Below are 20,056 nucleotides of genomic sequence, written 5' to 3'. Positions count from 1 at the left end.
CTTGAAAATACAACAGAGAATAAACTGCCCAAATACCCTTAAACAAAGGAAAAGTACATCCTTTATGAAGGCATAGAGCTTTTACTACATGAAAATGAAAATTAATGAATACACTGTGTACAGTAATTTACCTGATAAGACAGACCCCAGAAAAATACTTTATGAGGCATAAAGCTGTCTATAATGAAAATTAATTAACTAAGGATTTTTTTGCCCTGCTAGGGTGTGGCCAAGTTATCCAGACTGCCGGGTTATCGAGTGCCGAGTTTTCGAGAGACTACTGTATATGAAAGTTTATTGATTTTTGTATTTAAACTTGGTGAGTCATACTTAAATTGCCTGTACAGTTTACTTTGACTTGTGGAGAAATAGTGAAATAAAAATGGAGAATTTCTAATGGGACCACTTTGTATAAGCATTTAGATAAATAAAAATAACAATTTTTTTTATTGATATCAAATTTATAACTTTATTAAGAGATATGACAATCAATAACTAACCTTCTTTTGATTTTAAATGGAATTTCTTCAGGAGGATCATCATCATCATCATCATCATCATTATTATTATTAGATGACACTGATATATTACCATCACCTGTTTTTTCACAATTAACTTTATTCTGTCCAGAATCAGTATTTTCTTCACAATTTGTTTTATGCTGTTTCTCAGAAGAAGAATCATTATGATCGGCAGATTCAACTAAATTCAGTTCACTTAACCTATTCTGTACATTTGTAAATTTCTGTTGAATATTTGTTAAGTTTTGGCTTCCATAAAAAGAAGTCACAAATTTCTCATAATGAAGTTCGTATATTTCTTTACAGTGACTGTCCCAGATATCTTTCCATGGATTATGAATGCTATCTATTTTATTATGTGCAGAATTATCACTTGATTCTTCAGTGTTTTTGGATAAACTTTCACATAATAAATCATTATTTGAACCATCTGAAATTCTTTGATCTTTTTCTGACTCAACTAATTGTTCATTGTTAGAGTTATATTTTGAATTCAAATTATTTTCATAATTTGGATCTATAAAATCTTTATATTTTTCTACCCAACTATTCCATATTAAAGTCTCTCCATTAGTAGACCAATATATTTCCCATTCTTGAATTAACTTACTTTGATGAATTTCATCTGTAGAATAATCATAATTTGTTTCTTGATGAAATTCATTTAAATAATAATCATTGTATTTTTCTTTCTTCATACACTGACAACTATTTGATTTTTTCTTCTTCATTTTTGCAGAATTCTATGAAATATAAAGAAAAATTATTATTATTATTTTTATAACATTGATTTCCATACATTTCGCATTCACAATGACAAAAATAGCAATCATAATAATACTTATTAAAGAGTATATTATATATTATTAGAAAATATCTCAAAGTAAAAAAATTAAATCAAATAATTTAAAACTTTTGGAAGAAAAAGTCAACTCAAGTAGATTCAAATCCACATCTTACACAAAGATGCTATTATGCAAAATAGGAGGATTAATATTCTTGTATTAACATTCATATAAGATATCAGCCTGTCTATCTTAGTCTAAATTATATTATTAAAATGATATAATAGGAAATGATGGTTGTGTTAAAGGTGACGTTTATGGTCGTCGTCGAGGCTTTACTAGGATTTTGCGTGTTAAGAGGAAGAATTTTGTAGATTCGAATAAACATGGAATCTCTGTCGACACCGGGAGAAAACGGAGGGAGGTCATACTGCATTCAGAGGGTTCCTCTCGTGTTTCCGTGCAAGGCGTATCCTACCCAATTGGCAATTATGGATAAATTAATAAAAGGATTAACCAGAAGACAGAATTGCTTAATAGAATCTCCTACAGGGACAGGAAAGAGTTTGGCTTTGCTAATATCGTGTTCGGCCTGGTGGAGAAGTTTAGCTAATGATAATACCAGTGAAGATTTGATTAATTAATAACCAAATTATAGTCAACAGAATCTAGCAATTCAATAGATGATTACTAAAACTAATTATGAATAAATAGAGACAATTAATTTAAGTTAAAATTCTATGTAAAAGAATGATCGCTGTTTTTACCTGTTTACCAAACTGAATTGGTAAACCTAATTCTAACATCAATTTTTGATCTTCTAGAACTTCTTCCATGTATTCTTCTTCAATTTCACTACGTTCCAAGTCATGTCCGCTGTTTGGGTAACTTCTTGTGTCAAAGTTTTCATTATTAAAATTTTCACATTTGCAGTAAGTATTTTTAGAGCAAATATCATTATTTTCAATCAATGAAATTGAATTTTTTAATTTTGCAAGTTTACATAATGATGATAATCCCATCTTGTATAAATCAGTATCCCTAGAGAAAATAAACTTACAATTATATACATATACTTAATTTACTTTATTTCAAAATTAAACTACTAATAAAATTAGAAAATAATTTATATTTTAACTATCAAATGATTAAAAAAAAAGAAAATATTCCTATATATTCATTAAAAATCCCTTATGCTTAAAACCAAAATACACTGCTGGCCACTAAAAATGCTACACCAGTAAATAAATCAAATATCAGAACCATATTTATTGTACACATACAGTATAATGTGAGGGAGACATAATTAAATTGACAAGTAATTTTGAGGTACAGAGCATGCAGAAATCAGTACCAAGAGCAGTTGCCTCTGGCAGCATTAACAGCTGTAATCAGGCTGGGCATTGAGTCAAACAGTTTGGCTGGTGGGTTAAACTCTATAACAGAGTTCATCTATTGTACTTATTGGCAAGTGGTGGCATGCCACTTTCTCGGCAACCAATGACCAGATGTTCTCAATTGGTGACACATCGGGGGAACATGATGGCCGCGGCAACAGTCAAACACATTCTGTATTCAGGAAGGTCAGGACAGCATGGGCAACAAGCGGTTGTGCATTGTCCTAATGAAAGGTAGCGTAATGGAAACTTCAAAGATAGGACACAGCAACAGGCCTTAATTAACACATCACAAATGTAACAATGGCTATCTAAATTATCATTCATGCAAACAAGAGGTGACCAGGATTGTCATCCAATGGCACACCATACCATCTCTCCAGGTGCTGGGCCTGCATGATGACAATGAATGTACACTGGCAACGATTGTATCCCTCAATGCCGCCGCACATAGATATGACCATAATGATGCAGTATGCAGAATTGGTCTGTTTTTATTACTAAAAGTTTTTTATATTTTTAATTATTATAAAATGGCAAACACCTTAATTTTGAGGACAGAGATGGGTTTATAAAAAATTGTAAATGCTAATAACAAGTAAAATTGTCATGAAGTTCAATCCTACTTGAGATACGACACATAACCACTTTTGCCTCCCCACCCCATTGACCTTTAATCACCAAAATTTAATAGAATGAATCCCCACACACCTCCCTGCAAAATTTCAGAAATTTTGACAAAAAGCACAGGCGTTATTAAGTTTCAGAGGGAATGAACAAAATCGTGCCCCCCACACATTAACATTCATATGTACAGAAAAAATGTGAGGACCCGGAAATAGCCCCCCAAAAGGGAAAGATATAAAAAAAAAGTTTGTTAAGTTCAATCGTCAAGAAAGCAAATTATATAAGTGTCGAATCAGCGACACCGGACTTTAATGTCAGAGCTCATAAAGAATAACGGGAAAAACAAAATTTTAGAAAATTAAAGAAGAAAATTTAAAAAGTTAAAACGCAGTTTGGAAAGTAAAACGAAACTAGAAAAAATATTAAAATGAACGTAGGTGTCATAGCCAACTATTAAACGCGATCAGAGTTGAAAAGATGGTGTTGGATAAACCATCTACAGCCGATCTTTCTCACGAACTTTATGAAGCTCCATTTACACCTGGAGACAGGTGAAAGATCAATTAGAAAACGGTGATGTAAGGTCTATCCAATTAGCAAGAAGCATATCTTGAAAAACCTATAAAAGCACCAATTCCAAGGACAACGAGACTTCCACTAAGCTTCCACTAGACTTCTTTTGTGTTTGTGTATCTCAGTTTTTTTCGTGCATTCTTTCATCTTTTGTGCATTGACTTTCAAGACTTTGAACTTTTTGTTCAACACTGTCCAGGGGCTCCTATGATGCTGGACCAGATCGCCACCGAAAACTCCTATGCCGCTGGACCAGATCGCTGCCGAAACCCCGACGACACAAGACCAGAATCAACGTACAAATTTCCTACAACACAGGACCTTTCCAACAAGAGAATTTATGTAAGCATTATCGTCCGGAATAAACAGTTTGCCTCTCTAAAACACTTGTCTTTGCTGCCTTTAAAAACCACCACCCACATACGCGTAGACCTTAGACCAGTGTTTCTCAACAGGGCGATATTGCCCCCATGTGGGCGTTTTTTCCATGTTCAGGGGGCGATTAGTAACAATTTATATTTTGGTGGGTGAAAAACAATTTTCTGGGCGATATAGTAAAACATTATATTAAGAATAATTAGATATTTTATTCATTATATCGTACAATAATTAAACAAATAACAGTCACTAATAATTAAACAAATATAGTCACTAGTCTATTCAATGCAGTACGAATTTGGAGTTAGCCTTGTCCCTTGGCATTGGAATTTTGTAGTGAAGGGGGCGATACCACGTAACAATTTTATTGAAGGGGTGATACTACGTTGAAGGGGGCGATGATTCGTTAGAGGTTGAGAAACACTACCTTAGACCATCCCGACGGTAGGGAATAAAAATCTCCCCCAATCAGCGTTCTTAAAAAAACACCCAAATCTTTTTGCATTTCTCAATGTTTCAAAGTGCTAAGTCCAAAAATGTAAAAAATCCTAGGGTGGTCATTTTTTGACCAATTGCAATTCTTTCCCTTTGTTATATACAACAGAGCCAGGAAAGTAAAAAGAACTTAAAAGGAAACCTTTAAAGGATAAGTGCAGTCACCAACACAATTTCACTTAAAAATTCTACAAGCTTATTTAAATTTTCAACTGAATTTTGAGCTTTCAAGATCAGACAAAAAGTAAGCACAAGATTATTTTTACACTACTGTCTCTATTAAGCACCAGACTTCATGTAACTCTTGACTAAATGAAAAGCAATGTTAAGTACGTAATACATTATATATTTAAAATAATATATTATAATCCGATAATTCAGCAGATTGTCTTCCAAATTATCGGATTATATTAAGGCCAAGTTAATAATTAGATATGAAGTAATCTGTCTAGTTGCAGGCAGTTAAGCCATCATCTTGTGATAATTTTAATAATTATATTTAAGTTAATTTCAGTTTAGAATTTCTGGAAAAGAATTGGTCTGAAGCAGGATTCAAACCTGCAACTTCTTCTTACCATGCAGATGCATTGCCAGTTATGATACTCAAACCGCTGCCTATTATTTGCATCCAGAATTATTAATTTAGATATAATGATTTAATATAGGTCACTCACGACACCAGCTGGGAATGACTCAAGTGCCCATGGCCCTCATCTAAGGACCTCAGCCAGCTATTGCTTTTACTCCAGCATTATGTATATATAAACTATAAATCATTTAGGTGTAAAACAATATAAACAGTAGCATTTAATATTTATTTAAAAATCTTTGTAACAAATTAACATGTAAAATTTGTAAAACAAATAATGTCCTGGGATATTCCAACATACAAACTCCTAATAACAAAATCCATTTGTTTCAAAAAATGTTAAAGAAAAGTTTTTGACTTAGATAATCTTATTAATAACTTGTTTTATAAGAAATCATTACATTACTTAAACAGTAAGTAATTTATAAACAACATTTTAAAATATAATAGAATCTGTTTATTGTAATCACTCTGGAATTCATATAATAATGATATGCAGTTGATAATAAGTAGGATTGTGTGTATAACTTAAGACTATAATTAGTGGAAATTCTGATTTTATTGAATCTGATATTAAAAAGAAATGTTAAAATAATTTTTTGAAAATGTATAACTTTAAGATTTATTAATTATCATTAAACAATTGTAATTTTTCCAGTGTTGTTTGTCTGCTGTTTTTGCAGCATTGTCTACAATAAAATTAAAGTAAAAAAAAATGCCCACAAACCAAACTACAACTAAAATGATTAAAGCTTAGTATTTAAACTATGGTTAAGACCAATAACAATTGTGTTCAGTCACATGTTCAGGCTGATATAAAAAAAAACCAGTTTAAAACTGCTTATTTATTCAAAGATAACTGAAAGTCTAATTACAATAAGCAAAAAGTTTTATAAATTTTTTACAATCTAATTTTTTAGATTTTGGGACATGTTAATTCTGATAACATTCAACAACCACCAATAACAATATCCATGATTACAATAAATAAATTCTACTATTGTGCACTGCTAAAATTTGTCCATTATAAGCATAAAGATTCTGAAAATATTTTGTATACAGTAGACCCCCCTATAAGATGGGTTCCTACAATTACGGTTCCTATAAGACAGCGAAAAAATTGTGACGGTATCCGTAAAAAACGGTAAAAAAACTCCTATAATTACGTAAAACGCCATCAGGCAGCCGAACTACTTTCCGCCGTCCAGCTCCCACGCTACGGAGAGATTACTATCGTCTGTACAGTATTATATATAAATTAGGTACTGTATATATAATTATATATTAACTTAATTTATTGTAACTTTATTATAATTATATAGGTGACGTTCGTCAGTGTTGGTGAGTTTTTGTGAGAGCTGTTTTTTTTGAAGTATAGCGCTTTGGATATGTTTGTTTCTACAAAGAGTGTGATTCTTTACTTTGGTTTCACTAAAGTTTTTGATATATATTTATTATTACGTGTTTTATTAATAATTGGAGTTATTGAGTCTAACCCTGGACCAATGTCTCACACTCCACCTTCCTCCCCTCTTTCAAAGTCGTCCATTTCTGCTGTTGGAAAACGTCAAAGATCTCCTAGTGAACCGACTCTAAAATCTCAGCGACTAGAATCTTTTTTCCCTCCTTTGACTCCTTCCCCAAATGTACCCCAAAATTTATTTTCTTTTTTAGAGGAAAAATTTGATACCATCTTGACTAAACTTGAAGATTTATCTACTAAATTTGAATGGCTGGCAAATTTGCATAAAGATTTTGAACAATGCCTCCTTAATGTAGAAAAAAAGGTAGAGGAAATTTCTAATTTAAATACCTCATATACTGCTTTGACCTCCTATTTTTTATATCTCTTAGATTCATCGATAAATGAACAGCAGAGAAATAATATTGTTATTGCTGGATTAGATGGAAACTCGTCTGAAGTTGTGTCTTTGGCTTCAGATATTTTGTTGTCTATTAAAAGACCTAGGGGTGATTCAATTCTGGTGAAAGATCTTAAAATAATTTCAAAAAATAATTTGGTGGTGGCAAAACTTGATACTGTCTCCGATAAAAAAACTTATCTACCGAAATGTTCATAATATTCAGAAGAGGGAAGGATGTTCTAAGGTAAAGTTTTTTGATGATCTGCACTGGAGATCGAGGATTAGGAGAAAAAAATCTTTTTCCTTTTTATCAAGAGGCTAAGAAGACCGGAAAAGATGCGTTTATGAGAGCTGATTGTCTAACAATTAATGGAGAAAACTTTACGTTTGATTTATTAAGTAATAAGCTGATGAAGATTGAACCTTTTTTATCACTAGGGAAATCATCGGATCGTCGAATGGACGAGAATTAAAAAATTCAACTGTTATTCTTTATTCAGAGTTTTTCTATATGTTAAAGGTATTATCATGGAACAGTCAGGGTTCATTGTTTACTAACTTTTCTGACAAAAGTTTTGTTGATTTTATATTATCATATCATATTGTTGGCATAACTGAATCATGGATGACATCTTCGTTGAAAACCCTTCTTTCATCACTGGACTCTCAATTCTATTTCATTGAAATGTTAGCTCATAAACTTGAGGGACCTGGAAGACCATCTGGAGGTTTGTTTTTAGTGGTGTCTCGGAAACTTGGTGAGTTAGAAATTTGTCATCTCTCTGATAACTTTATTATAGCTAAACTTACATTTGATAAACATCTGTTTAGAGATCGTCCTGGGCTCTTAATTGTTCTGGTTTATATATCTATTCATAAATACGATTCATTGATTGAGTATCTTGATAGACTGATTCTGGATCTTAAAGATGTTGATGATATTTTGATTCTCGGTGATTCCAACGCTAGAATTGCTTCCGAATNCAATTGAGATTTATTAGATCGATATTTCATATTAATCGTTCGGTGCCTGGACCTGTCTTAAGATTTGAACTGGGTCGTCCACCAATGGCTATACGTTTAACAATGATCATTTTTAGATATTGGAGTAAAATTTTGGAGTTACCAGACTATGATCCTAGAAAGTTGATCTATAACAAGTTGAAATTAATAGATGGAAATTCTTCGTTTAAAACTTGGTCCTCGTCAGTTGAAGGCTTATTGAATGATTTAGGTTACTCTACTGATTATTATGCTCAAATTTCTGATAAAAAACTTTTTCTGGCTGAAATGTCTCAGTCATTAAGGGATAAATATTGGACCCAAGACATTCATTATATTGAGCAAAAGTGTAGGTTTCTTGAGACTTCCTTTGTATCTCCATGGACACCTCGATATTATTTATTATCAAATTTAAAATATAATATTAAATCTTTAATAATTCAGTTACGTCTCAACGACTATACTATTGTATTAAATAGGCGCAGAATGAATATATCTGCCCATTCTAACTGTCCATTATGTAATAGACTTTGTGACAGTACTAAAAACCATTTATTTGTATCTTGCGAAATTACCGAGCATTTAAGAGATACTTTATTGACAACCGATTTTAATATGTTTTGCTTATATGACGACAATTTAAGTTCTGATATGTTATTTAAAGTTTATAAATTTTTCTGTTATTTATTAAATATGCTAACATAACATTATTAAGTTTTATTGCTATTATCATTTATTGTTTGTGTTGTTGTTCTGTTTGAAACCATGTATAACAATCTTTGTATTATTAACGCTAAATGATTTTGTAACCCCTTTGCAAAGGCGAAAGCCATAGCAAATAAATGTTGATTGATTGATTGATAATTATATATATATACTTTCCGCCGTCTAGCGCCACGCTACAGAGAGTTTAAGCGAGTAAGTTGAGTTTACTATCGTCTGTACAGTATGTAAATTAGATACTGTAATTTTATAAATTTCTTGTGAAAGAAACATTTCTTATTCAACAGCCATAAAAATTTTTTCTATTAATGATGTCTCCAAAGTTCAACAAATTTTTTCGCAGAAAAATAACTTATCAGAAAACGCGGCTGCCGTTTGATGCGCTGCTCTGCGACGAAAACAAGCTTGAGCAATGGCGATGTCGAATGGTACACACTCAGTAAGTAATCCTACAATTTTTTGTTTATAGAGTAGTTTATACGGATTATTCCCCAAAAAAATATACGTATTTTGGAAATGTTGAGTCGAATTAGTGTAGAATCGATTAATTTTATGGAAGAAAATCTTTCAAACAGCCGTAGTCCGTAAACTTCACATGTGTCGGGCTGTGATTGGCAAGGACTCGTAAGAAATCGATTCATAAAGAACAGAACGTATCTACCGTCTTATAGGGGTCTACTGTATTTAAAATTTATTTTATGACATAACTTTGTATAATTCTACTTACCAAATTTCAATTCTTGTACAAATACATTTACTGATATAGTTATCGATAATATACTCAATAACTGCTATAATATTGAAATCTTCTGACATCATTAGTGAATCTAAAGTAAATAAAACATGCTTATCAGTAAAAATAGAGCTTTAAAAAATTAATTTTATTTGATATGATTATAAAGAAGTCTCCATGATGGAACATGAGGGTTAATGAAGCAGTAAAGGAAAAGAAAAATGCATGGAAAGAGTGAAAGGGGACAAAGGAGATGAAAAAAGACACAAGTATCAGGAGGCCAAAAAGAGGTGCCAAAAATAGTACAAGAAGAAAAGGAGAAATGCTACGATGAATTTACCCAAGAATTGCAAGAAGACATGAGAAAGAATAAGAAAAAATTGTATGGCTTGGTGAAGAGTGGGTGAAAAGATAGTTAAGACAAATATGATAAAAAATGAGAACGGAGAACTTACTAGACAAGATGAAAACATAAGAAAAAGATGGAAAGAGTGTTTCCAAAAATTATTAAATGTACAATGAAAGGCACCCGAAGAGTCAGAAGAAATTATGGAAAAACAGACTGAAGAGAGAGACAGAGGGTGAGATGATATAACACAGAAGTGGAGACTAAAGGATGGAAAGATGGACTGTAAAGATAAAGATGGGCAAAGCTACAGGAATTGATAAAAGTCATGGTGGATATAACCTGGAGAAATGTTGGCAGCATGGAAAGATAAGAAAGTACCATCTGAACAGGGAAAAGGTATTATAGTCCTAATATTCAAGGAAGGGGACAGTGTCTTGTCCATTCCTGTTCCGTGTATTAACCACAACTCTGGAATTGCCCCCTCTTTCTGTCCAATTGTGAAGGACTGGTCAAACAAGTTTTGAAGTAGGTGAAAGGACAACACTTTTTGGTTGGGTGCTCAAGGACCTTTCGATGAGAGATGAGCCAGGTTGGACATGAATTCCCTCTATTCGGAAGAGAAGAACTCCGTGGGCCAGTGAAGATCATATAAAAGCATGTGATGTTACAGTCTTTGAAGCCATAATGGAGGACAAAGACAATAGATTGCTATTGGGGGCTAGATAAGTGAAACCAGCAAGGAGATTCTACCTTTATGCTGAGTATTAGAGATCTGGAGTGTCTTTTCTGGTGGTAATACTTCTCCAACTAGAGGACATTTCTACCCACTGTCATTCAGAACTGTTCTCATAGTACTGTCTAAGTTGCCATCTCCCAGTACTGGTTTTAGCTGTAAATTTGGTATTAACATTTAATTTTAGTTTAGTATTAATACATAGGGTAAACTAAACTGTATTAAATTAATAGAATGATTGTGTATGTTGAGTTTGAGTTTGTTACTTTTGGTTATTAATTTTAGTCCTAGACAAATGGTTGGGGTGCATTATTATTCAGTTGAAATCCCCGCTGGCTGATATCCCGGGTCTTGTGAAGTATTTTATATGTTTTGTTGTTTTTAATAAATTTCTTTTATTTTGTTTACAAGGGTGTGTTAATTCTTTGTCCATAACCGATTACAAACTAATTTAACATCTCACAACAGAAAGAAATCTGAAAATTATAGAGGGATCACATTGTTACCCCAAGTTGCCAAGATTTTTGAAAGAGTTTTAGAGTACAGGATCAGAAAAGTAGTGGAACACCAACTAAAAGAAAAACAACATGGGTTCAGAAAAAACCAAACTACTATACATCTGATATTCTCTGTAAGAATACTGATGGAAAAGATTTGGGAATACAACAAAGATTTAGTAATGACTTTTATAGATATTGAAAAAGCACATGACAGTGTCCCAAGACAGATGGTGTAAAAGGCCCTACATAGTAAGGATGTCTTGGCAAAAATTATAAGTCAGATACAAGCAATGTATACCACAAGCCTAAGTTGTGTCAAAACAGGAGTTGAGAAAACAGAGTGGTTCAAGTAAAGACAGGACTTCAACAAAGAAGTGTTTTATCACTTTTGTTTGTAATCACAATGGATGAAATTCATAAGAATGTAAAAGAAAGGCTTAATGGAAAGAAGTCAAGGGCTTTACTATTTGCAGATGATTAGTACTGATGGGAGACACAGAAACTGGATGTGTGGAACAGAGAGCTAGAGGAATGGGGAATGAAGATAAGCTGAGAGAAAAGCAAGACAGTGTTAATGTTAAGGAAAAACAAACTGAATAGAAAATTATTAGAGGATGTTGACAGATTTAGATACCTGAAAACAGATATATCAAAGGATGGAAAGTTAAGCAAAGAAGTAAGTAGAAGAATACAGCAAGTTGATGGCTTCTACCAGAGTATGAGAACTTTGATCTGGAAAAAGGAAATGCCACTCAAATGTAAGAAGGGCCTTTATCAATTATACTTTGTTCCAATATTGACTTATGGAGCTGCAGCATGGACTACATCATGAAGAGAAGCCAAAGATCCATGCAGCAGAAATAATATTCCTCTGGAGCATGCTAAGTAAGACCAGGGGCTCTAGCTATGAGATTGATTTGCAAGATACGACTCATAATGCTTGATGGGATAGGTATGTCAACATCTTGCTAGAACTTCTTACTGTAGCTGAAGAGACAGGATAAGGAATGAAGAAATGAGGAAAAGAATAGGAATGAAAAATTTGGTAGAGAAGATAGAACAAATTAGACTGAGATGGTTTGGAGAAAGAGATGAAGGGGAAAGATTATATGTGTTATAATTAACTGTCATCCTCGTAATTTATTTATATTTTTAATATATATTATTAATTGCACTGTAACTAGAGGGATATTTTAAATATTTCTTTGCATACCAAAGTGGACAAGAGCCACAAAAGAAAAGCTTAATTCTGCTGAAGCTATTTCACTGAGCTAATGTTCTTCATCAGATTATTGTTGAATCCTGGATAGAAAGACAGGATATAAACAGTGTCTCTTCTACATATGTAAAAAATTAACTATCATCCCGATAACTTATTCACATGTAAGATATTTTTGATGACTAATTTTTTAAAATTAATTCTTGAAACTGCTAAAACAATTTTGATCAGATTTATAACTTAATATTCCTAGTAATAAAATCCACACCTTATATAAATATCCAGAAAGTAAAAACAAACCTTTTCGGTTTATTTCATAAACCTGATTCAGGTTTGAATTTTACTAATTCAAATTTATATAAGGTGTAAATTTTATTACTAGATAGCATTTCCAGCTGTAATCTTAAAATATAATTTTATATTTCTATATAATAAAATTGACTTAACTGTAATAACTATAATCTTAAATTATATTATTATAAATGTTATCTGCATACAACTGCAATAATAAAAGTAAAATATTTGAAAAATAACGATAAGATTCTAGTTCTAAACGAGACAGAGACCATCAAAAATTGCCTACCCTTCTATGTAGTCAAACAAGTGAAAAGCAACATGATCCTAAATATAATCGTCCAGGAGATATTCAACCCTAAAATTTTGATGATTTCACTTCCAATTATGCAAGTACTACTTTTTATAGCCAGCTGCTACAAAATAGTACAGCAGTCATGCGACTTCTTGATGATGTCAAAGTTAAATAATACAGTTTATCTCGAGAAAAATTTCTTATATGGAGAAATTTGCTATACAGAAGTTTGTAATATGGAAGTTTGACTGTATTTTATCCTACACTGGAAATTATTTGTAACTAAAAAGTATTCTAGCAATCTATAAAATTGATTAAATGGAAAAATACTGAAACTATAATTGAAAAGTTTTTAGCAGACAATCATCTCAGATGATCAGTCAGTAATGGTCACTTGGCAGGCAATCAATTGGCAGCCAATGTGACTTGGAATCCAACAACATTTTTAGAGAAATTCAGTACTTTCTGTACTGAATCTGATGGCAAAAAAATTCAGAATTTTAGGAAGAAGAGAATGAGGAATGTATTTATATAAAATAAAAGATTGGAATGCACTGAGTGAATCAGAATAAATCACACAGCAATGATAACCTTTTTTCACACACTTCATTCCCGAAGCATTACATTTTTGCACAGATTGCATAAATTGATGCTAGATTCTTCACATTATTAAGAAATAAAATATTATGTGTATCAATGTGATGTCAGATAACACAAGTTTTAACTACTGTAATCAGTTTTAAAAGCAGAATTTTGTGTAGAAGTTACTCTTAGGAATACAATTACACCTCTGAATGAGACATTTGGAACCTTATGAGAACTGTAGACTAAACCCATAGAAACAAAAAAGTCAAAGGAACCATACCTCTCTGTACAGCCCTCCGAAATCAGGCTACTTCCAGGTCGCACACAATCTGGATTACTCCGCGCACAGCCAAGACTAGTCTTGTCCGTTCGTGTATAGTTTTAGGGCAGTGTGAGGCTTGCCCCACAGAGATGTGATAGCATGCACCAAAGCGCCTTCACTGATGCGGAGCATGAAGTTGTGTACTTGAAGTATGGAGAATAGGCAGTATACCGATTCATGGTAGACACTGGCCTTGCGAAGCAAATATCTTGTGAAAGGTAGCACATACAGGTGTAGTTCCATTGACTTTTTTGCTCGTACAGGGAGTCTACATTTCTGGGGGTGGCAAATCCCTCATTCAGAGTTAATCTTACTTTTTTATGTCATTCAGTACACTGTATATAGCCTGAAAAAACTTCTACTTATGGTTTTTAGTATCTTAAGCATTATTTTTCAATTAATTTGCATAAATGTATGTAAATATATAAGATTTTACTCTTAAAATTTTATCAAATTTTCATTACGATTTTAAGAATAAAATTTTATACAAGTACGTGCAGGATGGCTGCATTAGACGTTATTTTAGTTAATTTTGCAAAATAACTGGGAAAAATTCATATTTATTAAGTTTTATAAAACATTACCTTACCATTCTCGCATGTGACAACAGACGACGAAATTTCGATCTCGCGCCATAATCCCTCTAACGGCATTTTAAAAGTTAAACAAATTACATAAAATATGATCTAGCGCATTTTTCAGAGCAAAAATTAATATAAGACACTGTCTTATTTGGCAAATTATAAATATATAATTTTTTAAATATTTGAAAAAGGTTTCGAGGTCTCTCAGCTACCAATAGCTGTAATTCTATGAAAGTGGCATAATAAATATTTCTTCCTCTTCGAGCGCTGCAATCGCTTTGCGGCGTAAGTTTACCTTGAGCGTGGGAAGAGTCGGCTATAAACATTCGAAATTCTTTTAGTATATGAAATTTTATCATTTTAAACTCAGATATTATTTTTGTACTTCTTAAAGAACTGCTTATAAATACTATTTTAACTTGGTTTTGTATATTATTTATTCGTAAATGTTAATATTTATAATTCTATTAACTGTCACCTTTATGATTTTAGACTGTTTGTTTTTTGCTTACAATTTGTGTTCATTTTTAGATATTTTTTGGGAGTTTCCATTAAGGGTAAGAAAAGGTGGTAAAAAATTAGGTAGGCCTGTATATACACTATTAATATGGGATGTCTTCGAGATACCCGAGAATTCTCTGAATCAGGAAGAAAAGAGAATGATGAGAATTATATATCGATATATTTAATTATTGAAATGTATAGAAATGTTAAACCATGTGTTAAGGTGAGATAGATTAAAGCGTTACAAAAAAGGAGAGAGGATTTAGGGTGGCTTTGACGTTTATCAAAATTAAGCCCATATCTTTTTCTATTTATTAATATTAGAGGGAATATTGTTGTTTGCAGTAAGGAAGAAGCTAGGTTATATGTTATTTGCAATTGATATTGTGTTTATTAATGAGACAGAAAGAGATTAAAGTTTGGACAAAAAAGAAGTTAGGAACAGGTTAATTTTACTTTGGTTTTGTGTAATGTTCATGTTTTTAAAGTTGTAATTTATTTAATACGTAATAATTTATTTTAACTATTTTGGTTAGTTCTCCATTATAGTCTTCATATATTTTAAATCCAAATAATTATATTTAATTTCACGTCGTTAAAGATTTTATTGCTAGTATTATATCGTACTTGATGAAACCACGCTGTAATATTTATGCTTGATTATTTTATTTGTTTACATTTTCATGAGACTGATGAGGACATTGCCTAAAATGGAACTTTAACGAACCAAAAGATAAAGATACTACTTAAACAGTGAGTGACTTGGCTTATTGTATGATTTGATCCCGATACAGTCTTACAATATTTGTGTTTATACTCGTTTTATATATAAAGCGTAATAAGATCTTAATGATTTAATTTTGCTGTTCCATTATTACTATTTTGAAGTATAATAATTTTAATTTTTATATCTATTAACTTGCTGTTATATAATTTTTCTATATCTTTATTAAATTTTTTCTTAATTTAATATCGTGATACTCGTCTTTAGTTAATTGTATATAGTTTTGACAATTAACTTGTGTATTCATTTTATTAATAAAACACATTTTTTTAATAATAACTAATTGTCTAGCTTTATCCGCTTTAATAACTGATTGATTATTCTCGAAAATTCTTTTATATTTTCTAATATTTTAATCTGTTTTAAATATATTTTATTTCTATTCTTGTTTTAAATTATGAGTATCTACAGTCATTAATTTATTTTTAAAAAACAAGCAGTTTGAAGGCCAGGCATGTTGCACACCATAGGCTAAAAAATTCGGTAAATTTCGGTATGAATTTGATTTTTGATTGAATTTGACTTTTCTTTTCGGTCTTGCAAGCGCCATTCACTTGATTGTTCAGCTGTTTTGGAGTCAAAAGGGCAGATCCATGTTTCTTCACTCGTAATCATGCATATTAAAATCTAGGAAAATATTGAAATTTACTAAAAATCTATTAAAGTAAATCTATTAAAGTAATTATGGTGTCAAGTCAAATATTATAAACAAAAATAATTTATTGGAAATTATAGAAAATATTGAAAGAGCCTATATTAAGTAGGTATATCAAATTACAGTATATACTATACTGGAAAATTGTAAATTTAAAGAAATTTTAATTAAGTTATATGAATTAAATTTAAAATGTTTGTTTTGGATTATAAAATTTGAGATATTATTTATTATCAAATTTATAAATTTAAATATATCGATTATAAACAAGGTATTAACCATAATAATTAATTAAGAATAAACTTTTAATATTTCTATTAAATCCCTTAAATCTTAAATAAATATATATATTTAATTAAAGATCACAACAACTTAGGATATATTTATTTCGTTATTTTCTCCTAATCGTATAATACACATACATATACCATTTTACTGTTTCATTTTATAATTGTTTCCAGAAGTGTTTCCACTTAATTAGGCAATTTCTACCTTGGCAGTTAACAATAGGAACAAAGTCTTTTGTGTAGATTTTGCTTTCTTTGTTACTAATCAAGTTTTTCATTTCAGTACAGAATACTCATCCGGTTGAACGGGCTTTGATGTGGTGAGTAACATTTTTTGTTTTCTGGTCTCTGGGACGGTATACATCGATAATATACAGTAAATAATAAATATATTAATTACTATGATTGGAATGGGTAGTGTAGTAAAAACATTCCAGAGGGATTATTCAAGATCTCGAAGAGAGTTTGTACGAAAAACTAGAAATAATAGGAATTGAAAGAAAACGCGGTTAAATTCCACCCTTTATACATGGGGCATTTTTTTCTAATTTTGCTCTATTAAGACACCTCTGTAATACACGTGTCCTAAACACATATAAATTTTTCGAGGCGACGCGAATAATAAGAGCTATAAGCGAAAATTTTTCGGATTATTTACCCACTCTGCACGGTGGAAGCCGCCATTATTTAATCTTGTTTACGCCGCGGAGTAGCACGTTGAACGGTGGACGCTTACAATTCGTGTCACGTGACCCGATTTCGACGTCATTCGATCACGTACCCCGCGTTTATTTGTGCAGCGAGAGTGTGGCGAAATGACGTCACGAGCAGCGTTGGCCAATTAGAAACCAGTTTCAGTGTGTTCGCTGTAAAGCGCTTTTCGAACGCTGCATACTGGACATTTCTATTTTCAACGCGAGTGTTGAAGGCAACAATTTGACGTCATCAACGACGTTCCAACTCCAGTACGAAGTGCTTAGTTCCCATAATTCCATTCTCAGCAGTGGCGTGCCTTCATTAGAAGCGTTGGAAGCGCCGCTTCCCTCGTATTCTCTAAAAAATAAATAAATATTAATTTTAATTATATGAAAATAATCGCACAATATTTTATTATAACCGCATTATGTATCTTATTACAAATTTCTATACTACACGTGGAAAAAAAAATTGCTATTGTATATTAGAATATTAGTGGCGGAGTGGAATCTTCTGTATTTTCAGATTACGAAAAGCCAGATTCGCGCACGCGCTTTACAGAGCACCAACCTCACCCGGTTTAGCCGGTGGAAGCCTACGACCTTGGGTGAAAGCTGCACACATATAAAGATTCCAATTGTATCAAGGACCGGTTCTGGGCTATTAGCCGCTTGCCCACTAGATATTTCGATTACGTGAATAACGAGTAGATTTATAATTTAACCCAACCGATAAAAATTTGTCTGTATGTTTTTATGATAGTTTTCTTTATAGTTGACAGGAGTTTTAAAAAATCCGTTAAAATATTTGATATTTTTATTCCGCTTTTTGATTATATATTACTTACGGATTTCAATGTTAAACTAGTGATATTACGATTTCGTATGTCCCATCTTTAAGGGGATGTAGAAAAAAACGTGTACAATTCTTGTATAATGTTAAAAAATTAACTGTTACTTTGGTAACATAATTTACAACTAAATTTAATGAATGAGAGAGATGCACCAGGTACAGAAAAAGCTCTATAATTTATTTTCCTTAAATTTACGATTTATATATTCATTATCATAAAAATTTGTCTTTCCACTTCTTCAACAAGACTACAAATACTCGAGTATGAAATAGCTGGTTTCGACTTATTTCTACTTAACAGTCAAAAGTTTTTCTTAAGCATGCGGCGCATGCTAAGCAAGCCCAGAGAATTCGCCCCTGGAAAATGTTATAAAAAGACTGTACGTTACTGTAGTGCCGTAACTAGGGCAGTGCCCAGGCACAGGACACAGAAATGACCTGAAACAAGTTTTGGGTCATGCATGCCATGCATGCCCCAAAAATTGGTTCTTGTGTTTGACAAAAGAAAGACACGTTGCTGCCAATCCAAATAAAAAATAACTATTTAATACAGGCCAAGTTGGTCAACCCGTAGTTAATAGAACACATACAATATTTTGTATTGCGTATACGGGTGTAGACGCGTTCTACTATATTATATGACATTTGTCGAGCCATCTTGAAACTACAACACTCGTAAGTCTCGCAACATCACACGCACAAACAAAAGTATACCTTGAGACAAGAATCTAAATTACTTAGAAGGAGGGCGCCACCACTAAGCAAATCTGTCAAACTAGCTGAGATTTACGTATAGTTCACGCTATCAGCCACGTTTATTTTGATCATTATCGTATTGTTTTAACATTGGGGGGCACTCGGAGGTTATTGTCTCGTCGTTATTTTGTTCCCTAATATTTAATTTAATTTGGTTGAATAATTTAAATATGCTCAATAAATCGAGTTAAGAGAAGTGTTTATTTGTCAGCAAATGATTTATGAATGTGGCGGCCGAATAATTGTAACCTAGCGCTGCATCTGAAAATCCAGTGGCGCTACAAAAACACGTGTGCTTTAACACATTACAACACCTGGGCCCTTAGTCTCGAGTTTTTCGTGTTGTACTCGAACTGACGTCATCGAACTCACTCGTGTTACTATGACTCACATAATCGGTAGTCTCGAGTTAGACCCTTCGAGTGAACTCGAAAGGCGAGCGGAAGTACGTCATATTCACTTGTTTACGTTTGTCGATAAGCATGATGGGATTATTTACAATGCATCTGGGTTTGCGACTATAATGATTCGACCAATCAACTTAACTGTAACAAGTTGTAAACAAATCAACGCGAATTAGTTTACACGTGCTACAGTTAAAAGTTGTCTTGTGGCAATATAGTACGCAGAAACAAAATGAAAACCTCGAATGTTTTATTTTAAAAAATAAGCGAAGAACAAAAAGAAATATTAGTAACATATATAGAAAATAATAAGAAAATGAACAGCGGAAAATTCGACAACGAATTTACAAGAAAAAGACAATTCGCTTTGTGGAGAGAATTACTTGAAAAATTAATTGCGTGTGTTGAACCTAAAAAATCCGTTATGTAATGGAAAATGTATTTAAACTTAATCCTTTCTTCATATAGTTTTCTTCCTTGATCTATTTCTTAAATTGTTTTGTCTATTAAGATTATTTATTAATCAGAACTTAACACTTCTGATTAATA

The 20,056-nt window shown here is 32.0% G+C and overlaps 1 protein-coding gene across 1 annotated transcript in view; it reads right to left on the bottom strand.

Moving 5' to 3' along the window:
* Positions 1–14,618, bottom strand: part of LOC111613502 — a 32,471-nt gene extending 17,853 nt beyond the window's left edge. Inside the window, exons 1-4 of the mRNA XM_023354850.1 lie at positions 14,575–14,618; positions 9,683–9,782; positions 2,074–2,347; positions 501–1,264 (exon numbers count right to left, since the gene is read on the bottom strand). Of these exons, the coding sequence (XP_023210618.1) occupies positions 501–1,264; positions 2,074–2,347; positions 9,683–9,774 (1,130 nt within the window). The 5' untranslated portion in view covers positions 9,775–9,782; positions 14,575–14,618. The remainder of the gene's footprint in view (positions 1–500; positions 1,265–2,073; positions 2,348–9,682; positions 9,783–14,574) is intronic.
* Positions 14,619–20,056: the final 5,438 nt, after the last annotated feature.

Source organism: Centruroides sculpturatus, unplaced genomic scaffold, assembly GCF_000671375.1.
Source record: "Centruroides sculpturatus isolate CEXI.00-Female unplaced genomic scaffold, Cexi_2.0 scaffold1758, whole genome shotgun sequence".
Taxonomy (NCBI): Eukaryota; Metazoa; Arthropoda; class Arachnida; order Scorpiones; family Buthidae; genus Centruroides; species Centruroides sculpturatus.
Note: the sequence above shows the minus strand (reverse complement) of the source record. Positions and strands in the feature narration are given on the sequence as shown.